The sequence below is a fragment of the Helicoverpa zea genome, chromosome 5, assembly GCF_022581195.2.
Source record: "Helicoverpa zea isolate HzStark_Cry1AcR chromosome 5, ilHelZeax1.1, whole genome shotgun sequence".
Lineage (NCBI taxonomy): Eukaryota > Metazoa > Arthropoda > Insecta > Lepidoptera > Noctuidae > Helicoverpa > Helicoverpa zea.
This window is the reverse complement of record NC_061456.1, coordinates 5,963,336-5,985,348: the sequence shown is the minus strand read 5'-3', so window position 1 is coordinate 5,985,348 and position 22,013 is coordinate 5,963,336. Positions and strand designations below refer to the sequence as shown.

The following is a 22,013-nucleotide window of genomic DNA, read 5'->3' as shown; positions in this document are numbered from 1 at the left end:
TCTCATGTTAACTGATAAAAGTAACAAAACAAAGCTGAGCATAAATAATATCGAACTTTCAGTATTATTTTTAGAAGTTGGTCCTTCGAGTCGTAGAAGAAGTTTAAAAGTCGGTTCTAGAATGTTGACATCAACGCCATCTGTGGTCGTTTCATGAAAAATAATAGAACTACAGTAATGCTGTTTTGAAAACCGAATGTATATTGTTCAATAGAATATGAATTAACTCTAACAAACATATTTTAAGTTTTACGATAGCTGGCGCATTTCTAAACTAAAAATGATTTCAGTTCTGTGAAAATAGAATGTGTAGTTACTACATGATACTTGTAGCTTTTGTTAGGTATATGTATGTCCAGAGGTTAAGATTTTAGGTTTGAAATTAGATACACATCGGTGTCTAGGTATTTTAAAGTTTTGAACCTGCGTAGGTACCTACAGTGTGAAAACATAGTGTGCAAATTATAGCATCTCGGTATCATCATCCTCCGAGCCATTTCCCAAACTATGTTGGGGTCGGTTTCCAGTCTAACCGGATTCAGCTGAGTACCAGTGCTTTACAAGAAGCGACTGCCTATCTGACCTCCTCAACCCAGTTACCCGGGCAACCCGATACCCCTTGGTTAGACTGGTGTCAGACTTTCTGGCTTCTGACTACCCGTAACGACTGCCAAGGATGTTTAATGACAGCCGGGACCTACAGTTTAACGTGCCATCCGAAACACAGTCATTGGTGTCTAAGATATACTTAGAAAGTACATACAAACTTAGAAAAGTTGCATTGGTACTTGCCTGACCTGGAATCGAACCCGCGCCCTCATACTCGAGAGGTTGGTTCTTTGTCCACTAGGCCACCACGACTTTTAGCATCTCGGTATACAGCAGTATAAACTATGTAGGCTATAAAGTGTGTGAAAATACAGTGTTGTCATCACATAGATCAATGTAAAATACCATAGCACATTGGTTTCTTCTTCACATTTGGGATCAGGTTCAGGGATGGAAAGTTTACTAACACTGAAAGGAATGGGAGTAGACCTACATTACGAAATAATACCAGATATAATATTTTGTAATATATATATTATATTCGTGAATCTTTTACATGGGTGTATCTTTAAATAATTCCTTTATTAACACACAACAATAATTTATAACATACATTTACCAATACAGCTAGTCGATTACAATTTCAGTATTGTGAGCCAACATTTTGTAATGACATGAAGAACATCGAATGTATTTGCTGCTCCATTCAAACGCCTGTGTATTAGAAAATAAGTATAAAAACAGTGTTAGGATTCTACGCAAAATGCTAAACATATACTACTAAAGCCTGTCACTACGATATGCCTCGCCGCGCCTTACTGGGCTCATACACACTGCTAGTTACAAATACCTCTACCTACACTTTCCAGTATATATTCAGTAGACATGGGACACGCATTTTCCTACAATACTTGGTTACCAATATTCGGGGATGCGATAATACTATATCATTTATCTGTGAGGTAGTGCATACATGCTTCTTGAAGACGTTTTATATCATAAGACATTTTTTTCATAGGAGTTACAAACCAGCCTCAATTCTTGACTGGTCGGCAGTGTTTCAAAATTGTTAACTATTCTATAGAAAATTGAGATTTTACCATACTCTATGCTCCAGAATTTGAATACAATGGAATCACGTAAATATCGTGGTGCGTTTCCCATGCCCTAGATAACTTTTATACATTCCTCGTTTAGTTTTAACACAATTCTATATCAAGTGACTTTGGGTCCACAGAATGCTCTTAATTGATTTCGTCAAATTGACTTCTTATACTCATTTTATTAATAAATCTGCTAATTTGATTAATATAAATTCAAGGTTATTGAAATAAAGCAATTCTCAATAAGAGCTTCTAAGTATATTGCAATTAATTGAAATGCAGCATGAGCGAAGGTAAGCTTCCTATTACAAAGTCTAGGGACAAATTCCATCAAAATATCATCATCAAAGTAGTTACTTATAGTACAATACAATTGTAGGTTCCGATATATAAGATTCATATGAATAAATTTGGCGTCTTAAGTAGTTTTCATAGACTTTTCGAATAGGGACTATTACGTTCCGAAGCGATGAACTTACGAGTCACTGATTTAGATTTATTATTATTGTAATAAAATTGTGTACGTATATAAGTTTATATTCCATCGAATAGACATCGACACGTTATATCTTAATTAATTTACCTAATAATTAGATTCTAAAAAAATAATGTGCTCATGTTCCAACAGAATTTGATATAAATTGTATTGTCTATGTCGTCTACAGATAAATAGATATAGTGCTGCCCATTCACGGCCGTCACTATGAATACTTTTAATAGTTAGTCGATTACGTAGGGTCGCTACCCGAGTGATGCGATCGAACTAAAACTGTAAAATGTTCCTTACTTACTCCTAACATAGTGATTGAAATAAACACCTATAGTTATATATTAACATAGCATAGGAGGTAACAAGAATACAAACAGATTTATATGTAGGTAGATATAATACTATACAATTATTTATTTATACATTTTGGTAAACGTATTTACAAACACTTTAGGTAATATAGATTATACCTGATTTAGTCGAACTTTTATATTCAGGCCGAGGGGTATTGAAGCAATATGAAGTTATGTACCGAAGATAACGTCAACTTCAAGATTACGCCAAAGTATAACAACGAACATTGATCAATTATAATCTACTAATAATGAAGTAACAATTCTATTTAAGTGTAGTCGCGATACATTCACAAAGAGAATATGAAGCAATGTAAAGGCGGAAAACATTCACCTACGTATGAACGCAAACACCAAACGTATTACACATTATTATATTTTAATTTTAACTAAACATATTTGCGCCTTCTGAACTTTTTTGTAAATAAATAGTAAAATCTGTCTTTGGTCCAAACATTATATTTTGGGAAAGGTATATTTTTGAACTCATAATCGCGCGTAATAATTAATTGGATATAACTATCATGAAGTTTAATCCTTATTAAAATATCTCGTTGTAAATCTTGAATACTTTAAATAATATCTTAATGATAACGAAAACAAAATAAAGGTTAAACACATTTACGATTTCAATTCATTTATGTAACGAATCCACGACACAAATTCATTAAAGATAAAATTTAACAGCTAAAGAAGTATCAGATCCCTACTCCAGCTCGCAATACGTAGATAGCTAACTAACACCTATAGATTTAATAATACTAATACATATTTTTATTGTTACACATGTTTTAACAATTATTCAATTTTTGTTACTTAAATTAAAATTTATGCTTGAAATCGTAACAAGTAACTAGAGAGTACAATTTATAAAACTCATCAATTGGTTGAGATACTTTTGTTATAAGTATACTCGGGGTTCGCCAATCTTCATACTAGAACTTACTTAAAATTTTAAAATACGAAATAACGTAACATAAAACAAAAGACAGCTGCGAAGAGACTTTCCTAATAAATTAAATGCTTTCGGAAGAAACGACCCCGGTTTGAAAAAGAAATTTTCTAGAAAATAAAGAGTAATAAAAAGTGCAATACTGCTGGGTATAGTTAACAGTTACAGTTGGTGGTGGAGCTGCCTTGGGGCTGTTCTGTGAGGCGCTGGCCACGAGCGCCACCCGCCAACATCGCTGGCTCCGAGTCCAGGCTCTCCGACATCTTGTCGCAGATTATGTCCACCAGTCGCTCGAATACAGCCTACAAGAATGAAAGCCAAAATGTTTAAGCTTTGTAACACTTTCATCAACCTTTGTACCACTTCGTAATTATAGAAATTGGACATATGGCTTGTTACTTAGATATATTCTTGAAGCAGTTTTTTTAACAAAGACTTGTTTTACACCACCCTTAAAATTATGTTTTAACTTCATTCTAAAGAGATCATCACAATTGCAGTACATAGGTTGGTGCTCCTTTAAAATAACTGGGTAAGTAAAGCATATGGCTGCCTTTTATGGGTGTATAAAGTCTTACCTTAACGTATATGTTCTCCTTGGCACTAGTCTCATAGAACTCCACGCCGAGTTGCTCAGCCAGTTGCATGCCGCGCTCGGTGCTGACCACGCGTTCCTCCTCCATGTCGCACTTGTTGCCCACCAGGATCACTTGCGCGTTGTCCCATGAGTACGTCTTTATTTGTGTCACCCTGGAAAACACAAGAAGGAAAATCTTTATACGCAGTAAGTAACATTTTTGCACGTAGTCATTTGTTATCCTGGATATGCCTGGGTTACCTTATTTCTATCAGTCACCTTAAAATTATGGATACTAAGGTATCATCCTCCTACTGTCCCTATCCAAATTCCATTAGTGATCGGAGCAGAATATTTTTAAATAAAATACAAATGTACCAGATGTACATTTCTAAAAAGATCCAGACTCCTCTGTGCTCTTTTTATAAACAAAAGAAGAGGTTCTCTATTCAGATGTTAGAGAGATATTGTTCTTTACAAGAATCATATAGAAGCTGACTAAAAATATTATTTCTAAACAAAAAGCCCTCGAGCATGAAAAATCTCAACTAGCGAACTGAAAAGGCAGAAACAAGTTGAACAATCGCAGCGAACAGAGCGTACTATAGAAACCTTGAGTAGGTGTAAATATTGACATGACATCCTGCGGAAATTGAGGAAAGTTTGGGCACACTTCACAATTTTCTTTTATGAGGAATTCAATAGTATATATTTTATGAAAGTCAAAGAAAAGTCAACTGTTTTAAGACACGGCCTTTTCCGTGACTATTTTGATGGGGAGGTGGTAAGACATGCGGTTATTTATATTTTGTAATGATTTTTCTATTTTCAAATCCTTGGAAATACAAAGCAATAGACTCTTGATTTGGGCACAAAATCAATTTCTGATAATATTATCTGTATACCTACCAAATATTGGCAAATCCTGAGAAAAAAACTGGCAACCCTGAAATACTTCTGTAGGTAACTTACCAATCTTGGACGCTATTGAAGCTCTCCTCGTTAGTTATATCATACATTAGGATGAAGCCCATGGCGCCTCTGTAGTATGCTGTGGTGATCGTGCGGTAGCGTTCTTGTCCTGCGGTGTCCTGCAAGAAAAGGTATACATACATACTCGGAATAATAGGAATGCATGGGGACTCTGTTCTTATTATTGAAGTGGAAAATTCTAAATCTGGCTTATGAAAATTAGTCATTATTTATGATGATGTGATTTTCTCATGTCTATGTCACAAAATATTATGCATAAACTGTTCCTTTATAAGTAGGTCATCCGCACAAGACAATTTGGGATTAAATTTTCGATAACTATTATTTTCAATGTAAAAATTAATATTTTCGCTACACCTACGATTGTTATTCAAAACATTAAAAAAGCTTCATTTAAAACATAAAAGTACCCCATTCATTGTAACCGCCCTAGATCCGATATCGAAATATTACTTCAGTAGGTACTCCTTATATTTCAATTTAACTTCGTACAAAAGGCACTCGACAAGATTTCATTACTGTCTCGTGAAGCGCTTCCGACACAAAACTCATCACATAAATACACACACCACATGTTTCGACTTGTGGTGTTTTAGTAGCCTCCCTAATCCAATAAATGAAAGGGAAAGAGAGTGACTAATTAGCAATGATCCTCTATAAGGTAAGTGGCAATTGGGGAAAACGGCTCAATGAGGCTCGGCCGTAATAGGACGGTAACTGCTAAATCTTTTATTGCAGCCCTTATGTTATATTTACGACACGTAATGTAGTTCTGGATTGGCTACTGAATCTTGGTTAAAAAAATTGCAGTAATTGGATGATGTATGAAGATAATTTATTAAAAAAAAAAAATCTTTCAACAATTTAATAAAACCAATTAAATTAATAAGGCATTTTTTCATAAGGCTACTGCAACGTGAGTGCCAGATTCTTACTGATCTAAACCAACCGTGTTATTTCTGGAGCCCTTTGTGTACCAGTACCACGATAAGTCTATGGGACAAGCGCGCAGCAGCCTTATATATAGGGCGTCGGTCTAATTTTGTATCTATGATATAATTAAAATAAAGTGTATCATTTGAGGTCCAGTTTTTATTATGTCCCATGTCGTATGTAGTACACGTTTTATCTCCGACATTTTCTATTTCTGCCTCATAAAGTGACCACTTTTTCTAAGTTACGTGCTCATAGGCAATTATGGTCACACTGTTGTTATATGCCACTGCGTAATTGTGGTTTGCTACTAAAAGCTTTTACCACGCTTTTCAATTTTGATATTAGCTATGGTATGTAATTTCACATTTACTGATTGATTATTTATTTCGATATAATAATAATAACTTCCAGGAAATTTTCAGGAAAATTAGTAGCAGTCTTTTCACAATGAGAGCATGGTTTTGCTGTTAAATTACAGCTCATTTTTATAAAAGAGTAGACACTTCCATTATTTCTATTTCAATAAAGGTTCATAAACTGAGCAGTGCAATGCTCTTTAAGCCCTACATTTTCCTATAGATAATTGTGAAATCGATAGCTCATGCGGGTCCTGTAATCAAGCAATGAATAGTACTCACCCATATCTGTAGTTTGACGCGTTTGTCGTGACGGAAGACAGTCTTCACCTTGAAGTCGATACCCACGGTGGAGACGAAGGCTGAAGTGAACGAGTCGTCCGCGTAACGGAATAAGAAGCTGGAATTATAAATGTATTGATCTATATTGCATAGTATTACTTCAGCTCTATATATATTTAAAGGCGTATTTTATTTAGATTAGAGAGTTGAGATGGTATGAAGCTTGAATACACATCAATGACCTCTTTCTTGTCAATCCTGCACGGTCTACTTCTACACTATGAGCTAAAAAACTATAAATATGTATAGGTATAGAAATAGCATGCATAGCAATGTGTGCTACACATTTCTTTGTAAAATAGTTAACTTTAAAAATCGAAACATGTTCCTATACTTTTACTTCGAGGAACACGAAAGTAATTATTAACAAACTCATAAAAGTGACCTTAAAGACTTAGCAGTTCCGCCATATTTTAAAACTTTTGCGTCCGATAAGCACGACCGTTTTCAGAATAGCCCAATGAGTATAAGAAAAAACCGGCTGTAGCTATAAATATCTTGGTTCGTACAAAACAATAGGTTCGGGAAGAGTGCTATCAAAGGACTCTTTACACCCAAGTGATATTGTACGCAGTACAAAATAATGAGTTTTTTATAAACCGTGCATTGTTTGATGGTGGTTTGTTTTAGAGCACCCTAATTTGAAAATAAATGTCATAATTAACGAGTTAAATTTAGAAACTGTTGCGTAATTTTTTATTGTGTTTAGAGACCATTAAAACCATTTTGTGAAAGAGGTTTTATTTGGAACTCGTTTATGTTTAGTTAGTTATCTTCTTACAGCCAGTTTCTTCATCAAAAGTAAAAGCCAAAGTAAAAGTCAAAGTAATATCGGGTGTGTCGTTCACAATCACATTAAATCATATCGCATATACTTTATATATACTTTATACTTTATGATATTCTATGACGAATTGTAAAAAAAATAACCTAATCCATTCAGTGGTTTTAACCACAGGAGTCATTTTTCGTTTTTATAATTTACAACATCATGTGTAAAGCAGAGATAAAGTTAGGAGTATCGTATGTTTTGATCAGTTGACAGCTGTCAGTTCTCAAGGGAGAATTTCAGTTGTTTGTAATGACTGACTTTTATATGTTGTTCTAATTTTTGCACATTTTTATTCCATTTACTTTGTTTGAAAAAAACATTTTTTTTATTTTACGTATTTTTCTTTTATCTTTGTGTTAATCGACATATATTAACCAGTATATTAACGCATTTCATTTAATGTGATTATGAACGACACACCCGATATAAGCAAAAGTAACGGTCAAATTCATTTTTTCTATTAGTTTTGCTGTCACTTTAGCCTTGAAAAAACGAATTTGACCGTTACTTTTACTTTAGACATTACTTTGACTTTTACTTTTGATGAAAAAACTGGCCGTTAATGTTTTTTTCTTTTTTAATTTGAATATATTTAAATAGTATACCTCACGAATTTGTTATCATCTTCGATTAGACAGTTTAAGTGAAGTATAACACTTCGTACTTGATAGATATTATATGAATATAGGAGAAATAGAATGATGTGATCCATACAAACGGTCCTGGGCACAGTCTCACCCAAAGTTTACTATAGCTAACCAATCAACTAAAAAGGGTTCAAAACTGATTGAAGAGTGATACGTACCTAGTCTTTCCTACGGAACTGTTTCCTATGATGAGCAGCTTGAACATGTAATCGAAGTTCTGATCGGCCGCGTCCTTCTGCCATTTCGCATCTCCAGTCATCTGTAGTACAAAACAACCTTTTATTTCAACGTCAACATACACATGTTTAACTTAGTTATAGAAAATATTACTTCGTCAGCATCATCGTCTATGCTTGTGTTATTAGAATTTTCGTGAATAGTCTCCATTATAAAGCAATTAAATATAAAAAGGGTCTACTGTCACAACTAACACACTCGAACAGCTATATTGCACTAACAAAATATATCGCAAATGCAAAACGCGATATGTATCCCATACGTAGTATTGATTAGCAAAACTCGACTTTGCAACAATAGGCACTAACACGCAAGTAAGCCCACATTAGCTTAACATTGTTCCGAGTCATCGAAAAGTCTTATCAGTTATATCGACGGAAAGCAAAATCAAACTTAATTTCTATAGCAGTACCGTTTGTTTTAGTTTGATTAGAACCATTAAATTATTCGAAGCCGGGAAACTAAAATGACTTTTAGATAATACCACCGTATCGTCACATCCTACCGATAGGGCAATTTTAGTGTGTCCTAGACACAGACACAGAATGCGTTGATAAGCATAATTTAAAGTTGATTGTGCTTGATATGGAGCAGTCAATTTGCTAGATATCGGTATTTCATGGCTTTATTTTTTCATTCATGCAGCACTGAAATAATTGGGTCATTCAAAATACTTCGGAATTTCAGTACACTAATTGGTTGTGTGTGCCAATTAGTGCCGTAGGAAATAAGGACGCACCAGAATTAGCTGCAAATTAAAAAGAAATCCGAACACAAAGCAGAATGGACCAGAAAACCCGACAGAGGATAGACAGTTGCTGATTAAATAAAGTTCATTTTTCAAGCTCTTCCACGTACAAGTTTCGAAGAGAAGTTGTGCATCCATGATTCAAGTATCTTCGGTTTAGTTACGTCTTTCAACGTACCTCGAAGCTTTACCTAATATTCAAATAAGTGAGGGTTTTATTGAAGGCGGGGTGTCGCCAACTACGCTATATCGAGATGATTTCATCTCCGTCTATTAACTCCCCGTTATGACATCAATAGGATGACGCGTGGGTGGTCCTTTGCTGTGTACACTACTCAATTAAAGCCTTCAGCATTTCACTTGTTCCACTTAAGGTTTATTTACTTCAACAAGGACAGGAATATCTTTTCAAATATCTCTTCAAGTGAACCGTTAGCCCAATTTATTGTCTGTTAATGTTCGAAATTTAAGCATTGTAGTAGATGGAATCCCTGATTTACTTAAATCAGTCTTCAACTTTCAACAAGTTTACAATACTGCTTGGGTGTAGTTATAAACACATTATCGAAAACTTAACAGTATATTTGACGAAAGTGCCCTGTTGTGTACATTGGGACATTAAACTTTATAGGACATTAAGTAGTGCTTACATAATATAAATTTAAGTTCCATAAATGAACCATTATCACTCGCCAGGTCACCTAGTTTCGCACGAATATATGAAGAAAATATCCCTAAGTCGGGAATACGCGAGCAAAATGTAGTAAATAACAAATATCTCGAATAATCTAGAACAAATTTCCCCGAGCATACTTCAGCGAGATAAATCAGATTCTACATTGAAAGTTTGTAGCAGCCCAGTGGAGTTATGTACGTAATACGAATGTACGTAGGTAACCATAGATATTTTATTCACAGCTTTTACTTCGTGGTTGGGAGGTATAAATTCATGATGTGTTAATACTGTTTGTAGCCACTTACGCTAGTAAAGTACCGAGTGTATTTTTCATGTGGATACTTAGGCATACCCACGGGCATACCTATCACGCGGCCCTGAGAAAAATTGACCACGTCCTCACGGATCCTCCGTAAGTCTAGTCTTAAAGAGCCATTCGAGCGACTGGCAAAGAGTACAAATCAAGTCTATTAATGTCTGTCCTACATATCACGAATAATTTTTCATCTAGTAGTAAATTTCGAGATGTAGACCAGTTCTAAAATGTAGCATATATGGCAGTCTTTTACTGAAAGACTCCATTTTCTGCTAGTAAAATCAGTACTCAAAGAATATTATAATGGGTACTTTTTTTCACTCCTCATATGCATAGGTTTGGCATAGCAAGTTAAATTATTCAATAGAATCTTACTGTTTATTACTCTTAGTCATATACCCGTTATTGTAAGGCAATGCGAGAAAACCAATAAAGGAAGTTACGACCTTCTGTTATAAGTTATAAACTCTTGTTCTAAAGCACCTTCCATTGAATAACTTGTAAAAACCAGAGGGTAACAAAAGCCACAGGCTTTCCTGGTAAAGCGGTTCCACGTGTATCTATAAAATAAGCTTGTTATTCGATATTTATTCGAATTCTCCTAATGAGGGTACAAAGGCGTATCTAGTCAAATAAAAACAGTTCAACTAGCTCTAGGCATCTTTGGTACCTTGTTATTATACTTCGTTAAAAGAATATCGCTTATACAAAATCTATAACAACAATGACCTATTTTTTTGACCCTACGACTGGCTGGGTTAAAGTTCACAGGATTCCTGCCAAATCTCAAGTATAATGACTCATTTATGGTGAGCTAGGATAAAAAGTTGACTCCCTTAAAACTTAAATACTTTTTAATGTCTGTGTGGTTAGTTACAGAGCAGTTTTAGGTATCATTATTATTCATTTACTGCTTGACATAGTATATAGAAATCAAGCAACTCGGATCTATTTGTACAATATAGTATTATCTTATATCTAACTGAAAATAAATTACGCCACAAATTCAAAATATAATAATAAATAAATATGATAGCAGTTTACTTTGTGTTATAGCCTCGAGGTAGTTTATGTATGAAGATCTGAACGCCTACGTGCCTCCCTGCCAAAACGTACTCCCTAAGGACGATTTGTTTCTCGGAACCATCAATTTTGTTAACGTGTATTTATGTAACACGATTATATTTTTTTTTTTTGCTGAAATGTTTTAATATTAATAACTAAAGCTTAAATTAATGGTTTATATATTAAGGTACACAATAAAACTAATCAATACACATTTAAATCAGTGACAGCTGTAGTAAGTGTTAGGAGATAACAATTAAAATTATAAAAAGTATGGATACGCACCTTTTATCAGTCTTCGTGTATCAACCGAGTGAGGGACGTCAGGGGCGCCTATCACTATTATTTTTATCGGTCGAACGACTTCAAGCTACTTTACGGGGGACACGTTGCTGTAGCTATCTCTCTTTACATTCACACCACGCAACAACAGCGGGTGCAAGTTATACTTTTATCGATTTTCCTCCGCTAGTTTGCAGACTATGCAACACTCGATTATCTGTCTAAAACAATATGAACAAACACCCTCAACTACGGTACCACCAGGTTTGTCGATTTGAAACATACAAAATCGATAATTTGGTAATGTTATTTCGTAACTCACTGTTTTAATCGTCGACACTATTGTGAACTGTACGTGTGTTCCTCCTCTTGTGTCATAAACCTTGTAACTGTTCGTTTAGAAGTCCTTTTTCTTAATTCAACTGTTTAAAAAAGTAACCCCTAATATAGGGATGTGCTGTGTTTCGCGCTCACAGCTGTTACGAGCTCCCTCGTCTATTGAAATGGGAATGGGATGGAAAGCCAAGATGGCGGGGATGTGCGCGCGCACGCTGCCCGCGCAGCCTGTCAAAACTCTACACACAAACAAATCTGTTTTTATTGCCACGAATCTGAAAAAATTATCACAATTTAATATACTTATATAACACTGGCAGTTCAGGATTATCATGATGAAATAAAGCTCCCTTGTTACGAGTTTGATTGAATTGAGGAAATCTTGAATCTTATCCTCGTAAATAAATCTACATAAGTACGGAAGGCAACACTCCAGAACTTCGCTTGTATAATCGTGTTACAAATACAAGCAAAACCGTTGTAGGTACTTATTTTACATAAGCACAAAGCTGTCCTCGTGATGTTCAGGAGCTATTTTTGGATCACAAGCCTCCCAGTCTTGACAGTTATTCGAATTATCTCCAGTTTTCTCATAAGTTAGTGTTAGGGAAGCGTACGAGACGTACGAGTATGTATATTACATATTTGGTACAAACAGAAGACGACAATATTTTCTTGTTGTGTGAACAATGTCATATCAAAATATAATTCGATATTTTAAGGTATTTTACTCGTATGGTTATAAATAAATAAAGCAAGGCTTGGGAGAGAATAATCTGTCAAACAACCCTTGTTAGGAGCCTTGACCCCCGGTTGACCCAATTACCTACATCGAGGCTCATACATTGATCATGTAATCTGGGTATTTGGTCGGTTTGTAAATCTTTCAAGATCATTTTCAAACTGTGTAAGTAAAATATAATTTTTAGAAGTGAGGAATCTTGCATGACAATATTGTATGACAATCTACAGCTTGTTTCTTCAATAGATTGCATTATATAATATAAAGATAATTTAATTATTGTAGATTATTTTTTGTATCTGGTTAACTTGAGTGAAAGAATGTCAATAAACGTATCCATTTTTAGTTAAAATATTCTACTTACTTATAACTTTTCCCTAAGACCAGAACGATGTTAATTAAGAGCAATCAATGAACAAGAGAATTACAAAGTCAGATACCAAAACCTTTAAGAGCTAATTAATGATTATTTATTGTATGGAATCATCAACCCACGTCTTTGCAGGAGAAAATAGAAGAACAAGGGCACGCTTCATTCTTTGGTGTTTAATATTTTTTTTAAAGGTCTTACTCACGGAGGACGAAAGTCCTACTATTATATAAGTTACATCCAAAAATAAGCATTTACTTCCTTTTCTCATAACGTCACGTGGCCGTCACAGCCAGCGTCGGAAATAAATCGACATCGTCCATTTTGAATGCTTATATTGTCAAGATGTTACCAGCAAGAGCAAGAGCAGCAAGGTTCTAGGTATATGTTTCTGAATCATCGTTTTACTTACACTTACATTATTAGGTACTAATACATTTTTAAAGCATGGTTTAAAATGTAGCCTGTTGGAAGAGATTTCTCATGAAATAGGGCTGCCATCCGTCCGGGTTTCCCCGGATTTGTCCTCGTTTTGACCCCGTCCGGGGAACGTCCGGGCGGGTTTTCAAAAAGCGTCCGGGGAAAACCCGGACACTTTTCATGTAAGAAAGCACCTAACTGTATTTCCGTATTTATCGGCATTATGATACAAAACACTAACCTCATTCGGTGTAAGAGTCCGGGGAAAAAATGCGATTTACGTCAAATGTCCGGGTTTTTTTTAATCTTTGTCCGGGTTTGGCGAAATTCGAGATGGCAGCCCTATCATGAAATAAGCTGTACCTATGTACTATGTGTTCTATTTTTCTTCTTGTCTGTATTCTGTGTGTGTATCTGTGTACATACAATTTTAAATAAATAAATAAATGTCAATAGTATGATTAAAGGGAGTGAGAAGAGACAAGAGCATTACAATTTTTAAATTTAAACTAGAAACTTATCTGTTCGTTCTAAACTTCTGTATACTTTGCAAGTTAGTTACTTATATCTCAATCCAATGTCAAATCTACCTACATATATTCATTTTACCAGTATCAAGTTCTATTCTTTGATCCGTTTGGCTAACAAAGAAGAGAGAGCCATTTTTACCTGAAAACATTTCCTCTACGGAAGTGGGTAACTTTGCCTTGAGTTTTCAGAAAAATCTCAGTAACATAAAACGAGTACAATAAGGCGATTATCACACTGCCCCGCATGATGCAGCGTAGCGCGTGGATGCGTTTTTTTCCGTTGCTTGTAAATATCTCCGTTTGTATGGAAAACACGCATAGTCCAACACACTGAAAATGCATCCACGACGCAAGGTATGGCACACTGAATCCCGCAGTGCCGCGCGTGATTTTGAATGGGCGTGACTTGTATATTTGAAAATGGAACTCGATGAGAGCCGCCGTGCGTGAATTTACAAAACGCACCTACGCGCGTGAGTGCGCAAAAAACCCGCACGATGCTGCAGATCTGCACTCCCGCAGGAACGCGCGTAGGTGCGTCGACACGCAAGATGCAGCGTGATGCGGGGCAGTGTGAAGATCACCTTACAAGCAACAGAAAAAAACGCATCCACGCACTACGCTGCATCATGCGGGGCAGTGTAATAATCGCCTAACAACAATTCGACTTAGCAACATTTATTTTAAACAATGTTTGAACGTATATATATTTATTTTTGCCTTTTTCATTAGTCTTTGCAATTGCAATAAAAGCAGTACTAGTATTCCAATATAGTTTATTCAATTAGAACATTCACTCTCTAAAACTCTATTCCACTCGGCAAATATTCCAATCAAACATTCCAATTAGTTTGCCATCCGAAAAATTTATGAAAATCAAACGATTGCGTTTAAAGTAAATAGTACATTCAATGAAAAATATGCCAGTTGTTCTCGTTTCACCGTACCTGGTTTTCAGTTTACTTAATAAAGTTGTTATATAGAATTTTTATTATCGCTTTTGTAACTGAGCACGCCATCTATTAGATGATTCTGTAATAAAAATAAAGCGAGTTCTACAAAAAATATTTCCGTAGCGCATCCTCGTAGCAATGTGCTACGCCCTACTTTTTAGTAGCGTATGTAGTTCCAGTTCGTGTTACTAGATAGCGCTTTATGTGATTTTTAATCAGCGGTTTATTTCTAGCGATTTCACCCGCATCCCGTGGGAACCTCTGCACGAACCCGGATAAAAAGTAGCCTTTCTCGATAAATGGGCTATCTAACACCGAAAGAATTGTTCAAATCGGACCAGTAGTTCCCGAGATTAGCGCGTTCAAACAAATTAAACAAACTCTTCAGCTTTATAATATTAGTATAGATAACCTGTCATCATAGCCAATTAAAAAGTACTTTACTGTCTTTGTAACTTTATAATTTATTTCACTTACTTTCTTGGGTCAAGGGCTTAATTAACAAGTTTATTTTAAATGTATTGTTATTTAGTTTTTAAACTTTAGTAGGTTTTTTTTATGAAACAACCGTTAAAACTTAGTAATCTCACACCTTACGAGGAAATAAGATTACTATGCAAAGATTAGTATCACCATTTAACCACGTATGACAAGTAAATAGCAACTATTTACTTTCAGGTACTTAACTACCTGAAAATAAACTGTAAACGAGATATGACATAAACTTGTTGTTTGTAACTTTGTAGGAAATGTTCGTAACATTTAGCAAGCTTGCAGTTTTATCAGGCATTCGACTAGTTACCACGCTAAGAAAAATAACCACCTGACACAAGTTGTTTGTGAAATTGACCTTTGAATGTCGTCAAATATTTCTGGTGTTTGTCGCGTTTGCGCGTGCGTTGAGCGACGCGGGCGCGGAAATGTCGTGGACGAGAATAGACGGCACGTCGACAGCCGTGACGTCACCACGCGACACGTCAACTCTTGCGCATACTCAATTTTTCCAACACCTTCCTTCCGAAAATTATTTTGAAATAGCGCATCACTTCGCTGCAATTTATGTCAAATTAACTCGTTTCATTTGTAGGCGTTCTTGATCGAAATTAGTTTAATGACAAGTGTAATAAAAGTGAGATTATTCCATTACGTTTTTAGAGCGATACTCTTATAAATCAGAATGACTAGTGACTATATTCAACCATCCTGTCGCAAGCATAAAAAACTTTGCCTGGTATTAGAAAAGATGAAATGTGTCATCTAAATCTCATTTTAAAATCATCATTGTCTGCGCTCTACATTCAGAATTTTGAGATATCAGTGACTCAAAAAGTATTCGATCCTAATGCTCTCAATATATCATCCTTCAGTCGTGGATTGTCAGATGTTCGTAATAAAATGAAACGTGTGTAATGCTGTGAAAATGGCGTTGATGAAGCCATGACTTATGTGAAATTGGATTCACTCGTGCCGATATTGAATCGATTATTTTATGGATTTACATCGGAATTAATATTGAAGTATATCGGAAATCTTAAGTAGGATGGATACCTACTTTCTGAAAATGTCTAAATGAAAACTCTTAGGCTGCGTCGAGCCCCTCCTGAGTTTCAGCCTCTCGTCTGATCACTACCTACATGTTTACTACTACACTACGTTGTTCGACTATGAAGATGAACGAACAGAAACCGCCTGCACGTTTGCACAAACGTGCATATTTACGTTTGTGTGTATATCAAGAAAAATATAGCAGAGTGACGGTATTCAGTTGTCAGTTCAGTTGTTGAGACAAGGAAATATTTGCAAAAGCTAAATATACCAACTTTTTTGGAATAAGGAAAACTGGCACGTAAGAAGAGCATGAATTAAAATTGAAAAGTCACTATTTATAACTGCTGGCGTAGACAGCTTTCCTATCACTCGTAGTCAGAGAGATATAATTGCTACTGCAGGATTTACTTTTACGATCACTAAAGTGCAGACGACCGTGTTTCCTATCCTGTGTTTAACATGTTCATTGAAAATTTTATTAGGTTATAAACAGAATAAATCACGTCAATGGAAGTTGATGCTTCGGTAATAGAAAATAGTTATGAAAACTCATTACAAATAAATACATTAGCCATTAGGTAAGTACATATTTTATACACTTACATTCTATGTCCATAATATTTTATAACAGTATTGATCCATACGTGGGTGTACCTAATGATTACCCGTTATCATAACTTACCTAAAACGAATACTCTCATAAACAAATATAAAAGTGTATGATAACGATTAACCCTCCGGATATTTCCTCTTAACCATTGAGAACTCCGTTCATATTTTGGCAGAACTACTTTACATCCTTTTATCTTTAAATTCAGTGGCCTACAAATAAACTTTATAAGAGCAGTTTACATATTTTGCAAGTAAAACAACAAGGATTAAATATTATTTGATTTAACTAGGCTAATGAGTTGTACTAAGTATTGGCGACAGAACAAAAATACGGCGGCCTTTTGAAATTGCACGGAGTTTGCATGTCGTTGTCGGCTGAGTGGAGTGCATGTCAGCCAGGGTTGTGGGCCAGGGCGCACGGGAGCGAGCCGCGCGACACGCCAGTCCGTCGTCGAACCGCGCGCCCGCCGCCCGCCGCGCACCCGCGCTCGCTCGCGCACCAACCCATGGACTACGATCGACCAAGCGAACTCACACTTTATTTTATAATCACCTCCTTAGCACCCAATAAAACCCACGCCACAATCATCGAACGAATCCTCCGAGCTTAAAATGACAATGAAAAGTCACTTGCGAGAACTTTTGTCGACTTTCCAAAACTCTTAGTGACCGTCATATCCCACTAGAAAAACCCGCTTCAAAGTTGTTTTATTATTCAAAAATGCTTCTCAGAGTAAAATTATATCGGAACCTATTTATACACAAGAAACGACTGAAATTTTCTGATTGCAACCTTTGAAAAGTTTACACGCGGTTTATGAACTATTTACACTGTTTTACAAATCGTTTTGGACATTATTTTTATCCTTCGTAAAACTACCCTCTAGAACATTAAGCCAATATGACCAAAGACATTTAAATAAATATAATATTAGTGTGCGTTTTAAATATCTAAATTAGAAGTGTTGAAAGACAAACTATTAAGTGTGTTATCAATAGATTAGTTCTACTATAAATAGTAATTAGTGGGTGTGTTAGTGTATTTTGTAAATTATAATCATCATATCCTGCGGCTATTCATTATTAAATTGGTGAGTATGTTATTTATTTGTACACCCTTGCACCATCCTTATAAAAGTTCAATCGTGCAGACTGCACAAGAACAATAAAGCAATATACCCAAAGTTCCTAAACCCAACCAATTTATGATCAAGTATTGAATCCATGCAAAGCCTAACGAAGTGCAGTTGAACTGTGAGCAAGTGGCTGGCTACACGATTCAATTAAACCTTTAATGACTGCCCACGAGCCTCTGCATACATGATCGTAAATACTCCACGACCATTTTCCACGGAAGTCAAAATTTTACAATTGTATCTTAAAATAAAGTTGTTTTCGCGCAAGTGCCAGTACTCAACGACTATTTTTCAAAAATGAGGACAAACGAACAGAAACGAAAACCAGGTCATAACTATTGAAAACTGATTTTCGACATTGTTTTTGAGTATTCGTTAAGAGGATTATTATGTGTTGTAACGAAGCGTGTACATACAATACACGTAAGTAGGTGTTTTATATAGTGATCGTAATACCTATCTAGTCGCCTTGTGCCAAGTCCAATGACATCGTGGGATATTTATAAAATAATTTTATAATGCCAAACGCCTTCTGCGGCTTTAAAAGCGTAAGCGGTACATTCATTTACGTGAATACTTCTACTCTCCACCTTTTTTTCTATAAAAGCATTTATTAAAAACATTTTAAAGAATTTTAACTAGGATTAATTTAAACCTCGGACGTTATTCCATTTGAAAATAAAATGGTTTCCGGGAAACTTTTATAATACAAATGTATTGATGTTGGTACGTTTTTCATGTTCTGTTTCGTATCCATTACGAAAATTGCAAATATTTCAAAAGACGGTAAAAGCTATACATGTATGTATTAGAATCGCACTGACAGAATTCAGCGAATTTATAAATACATTGGCGACAACAGGCTGAATAGACAACAATAGCCGAATAGACTGAGGTTAGACATCAGCCGACGCACATTAGCTAGAACAGTTTATGGCTATTCAAATTAAATGTCACGTAGGGCTGAAATAATTATAGTTTAAATGGCTAACGTACATATAAATCAGACATAAATTATGTTTGTGGGTCTTTGAAATATTCACATACTAGTAACGATAACGATATTACATATCATAAATTACTTGCTAAAGGATCGCTTTTGAAAATTAGTAAACATTACAACGTTACCTACTTAGGTACCCTTCATACAAACAAATTAATATTATAAAAATTTGATGTAAGTTACTCCTGAGAAAATTACCTATGATTTAAAAAAGTGATCATCGATTGAATTTATCAGCCGAATCATCCAGGACATTTACGACAAAACCCTGGGTCCCTGAAACAAATTAGACGTTTGGAAAGGCTTGAAGAAATGAAACGATTTAATCCTTATTAGCTGGCACCAAATCGTGATTCAAAGCTTAAACTTAAAATTAATGGATGACAACATACAATAATTTTATTTTACTAGGTTCTACCGATTAAAGTCGACAGCACTTTTTGGTCACTGGACCTACGAAACAATCCAATCACAGTTAAGAATACCTAAATATTACTTACATCAGCAAAATGTAAGTAATTTTTATCCAGACAGCAATTTTCACTTTAATCAAAATTTTACCTCCGAGGTTTCGTCAAAAAACAAAAACGAAATATGGCTTGTTTATTTTTACACAAACTGCGTTAATTTTTAATAAAAAAAAAAAAACATAATGTGCCAATTAGACGTTCTCGGATAGCGAGCGAGTAATGAGTCTCATTTCTTTTGCTAACCTTCACATTGTTTGAAAAAGGACAATCTCCATGCGCCTACAAAAATAAGTAACATTTTGTTGAAACACTTCAAAGAATAGCACAATGTCGTTGTTAGGACTCTGAAATTAATGAATGGTACATTATTATAAATAAATCCATTGAATTTGAAATAAATGTAAGATTAATTTTAATGTACAATGCCTGTTTCTGATTACTATTCATCTACATTAATGAAAAATATTGAAGCCTTATCTTTCTATTACCTTTGAAAATAACACCGAGCTTAAATTTTTGGTAACCGTACCTACACCACTTTCTATCGTATTCGAATTAGCATACTTTTTAAAATGTTCTCCATCTTCCGAGCTCGCGATAAAAGCATTTCCAGTTCCCAAGTGAATCATGATACACATTCAAAGTTCTGAAGACAGTCAACGGATCTGAAATTAAAAAATACCGATGCATTCCTTGAAGTTTCTCGATAAATCCTTTAACTATTCAGATCATTTGTGGAATGTATTGAGTATAACTGGAGCTTCAATGAACATCATAGACAACTCTATTTACTTTCATAATATCGAGGTTTATTTGTACCTATTTTAGTAAGACACAATACTGAAGGGTTCAAAGGTTTGTCTGAAAGACTTTCTCATGGGAGCCGACAAAATGACATGAATCAGTTGTATTGAAAAGCCCGCTTTAATTTACATAAGTAGCTTCTGATAAATAAATTGACCTATACCCACTCAAACAAAGAAGTAACATGTACTCGCATTCGAACACAAAACCAATTCCTTTTAGTTATGCGGAACTTGGCAATAGACAGGCTAGTGTTATTTAAAGTCACATAGCAGTATCCTAAATAAACATAGTATCTAATCTTGCATTATAAGTGAGCGAACATACAAATTAAATTTCTGAAATATCCAGAATAGTATCCAGTTGACATGCCTATATGGCCTATAAATGGAACTAAGAGGATTTCTATTAACGGACAAATTTGGTCTGTGAAAAAGTTATTTTGAAGTCAACCCAGTTCGAACGAGTCGACGACCAGACTGCTATCTTTACCATGATAGTCTATGTAGTTTTTGTACCGGAGTGAGAATGGAAGAGAAACAATGTGAGGTACTTTGTGCTACCCAAATGCAAAAGTTCAAAGGCTTGCTGGATTAAATGGAATATTCTGTAAAGACTAGGTTTCTGAATTTTCAAAAGTTGATGAATCGCTAGATATTCTTTATTCCCAAAAAGCATAATGAGTGACAAATGACAAGAAAAAACAAAAATGTATAATAATTGAGTCGATTTATCGAATCGTGAGGATACGAGAGTTAATCAGAACAATTGCAAAGGGACGTTCGTTAAACACTTTAATACAGAAGAAGGTACCTACATATTTTGTACATGCAGTCGATAACTTACAGTAAATAGATTGTTAGATTCCTTAGAGAAGCCGCGATTGCTTCTCTTCCGCAACTCTAAAGAATGAAAACGCATTCGATTTTTAAACCGAATAATAAATTGCTGTCACTTTTAAAAAAACGAATGTTAAATTGTTGCCATCTATCATTTGTGATTAAAAAAAAACATATTAAAAAACTAATTGTGATACCAACCTTTTTACCTCAGTGTGAAGTTAGGTGTGGCTTGCGGTTTTAAATACGGATAGTGGTCTTTTCTTAAATGAACCTTTCTAAATTGTGGTGAATGAAGGTGTATATCATGCCTTTAGTAATAGTGAAAGACAACCACGAGTATTAAAAATAAAGGCTGAGATTAGACAACATATAATATTATTTTTTTGTTTTCATGTCTAAGGTACAATCCATTCAAACTAATTTACAGTATCGAAACTTCCAACTAAAATTCTATAAAATAAAAAAAATGACAACATATTCATCTAAAACTCCATAAGTAATATCATGCCTCTAATTAAGTTATGTGGTTAGGGCAAACACAGTTAATAGCATTGTGTACGAAGCTCAATCAATCGTTGGCAAAGCAGACAGCGTCAGGTGGCGTAACTTAGTGCGGTTCCCAGAGCTCCCGACGGTAGAATGCATTATTAACGTGTAGGATTTGTCTTTGCTTTCCTCGGTGGCTTTAAAGTTGCTCACAAGACAAAGTAGAACTGTCCTTGCGCCTCGCGTGTAGGTATGGGGTATGGTGGCATTTTGTTAATAGATGTTTATACCTACCCATTTACAACGA

At 35.1% G+C, this 22,013-nt stretch overlaps 2 protein-coding genes across 5 annotated transcripts in view; one reads left to right on the top strand and one right to left on the bottom strand.

Moving 5' to 3' along the window:
* Positions 1–1,066: 1,066 nt before the first annotated feature.
* LOC124630629 (ras-related protein Rab-3) lies at positions 1,067–11,948 on the bottom strand. 4 transcript variants are annotated; one of them, XM_047164593.1, is made up of 7 exons: positions 11,777–11,948; positions 11,458–11,675; positions 8,289–8,389; positions 6,592–6,709; positions 4,997–5,115; positions 4,026–4,197; positions 1,067–3,749 (listed from the first exon to the last, which is right to left on the bottom strand). In XM_047164593.1, the coding sequence occupies exons 3-7, from the start codon at positions 8,387–8,389 to the stop codon at positions 3,603–3,605; spliced, it is 657 nt and encodes a 218-aa protein (XP_047020549.1). In that variant the 5' UTR covers positions 11,458–11,675; positions 11,777–11,948; the 3' UTR covers positions 1,067–3,602. The 4 variants fall into 4 exon arrangements, with proteins under 4 accessions (XP_047020549.1, XP_047020550.1, XP_047020551.1 ...); XM_047164594.1 differs by having other exon boundaries at positions 11,458–11,698; positions 11,777–11,944; XM_047164595.1 differs by lacking the exons at positions 11,458–11,675; positions 11,777–11,948 and adding an exon at positions 8,461–8,835 and having other exon boundaries at positions 8,289–8,406.
* Positions 11,949–17,421: 5,473 nt separating this feature from the next.
* Positions 17,422–22,013, top strand: part of LOC124630203 — a 151,149-nt gene continuing 146,557 nt past the window's right edge. The window contains exon 1 of the mRNA XM_047163947.1: positions 17,422–18,056. The gene's annotated coding sequence lies outside the window, so the exon portion shown is untranslated. The remainder of the gene's footprint in view (positions 18,057–22,013) is intronic.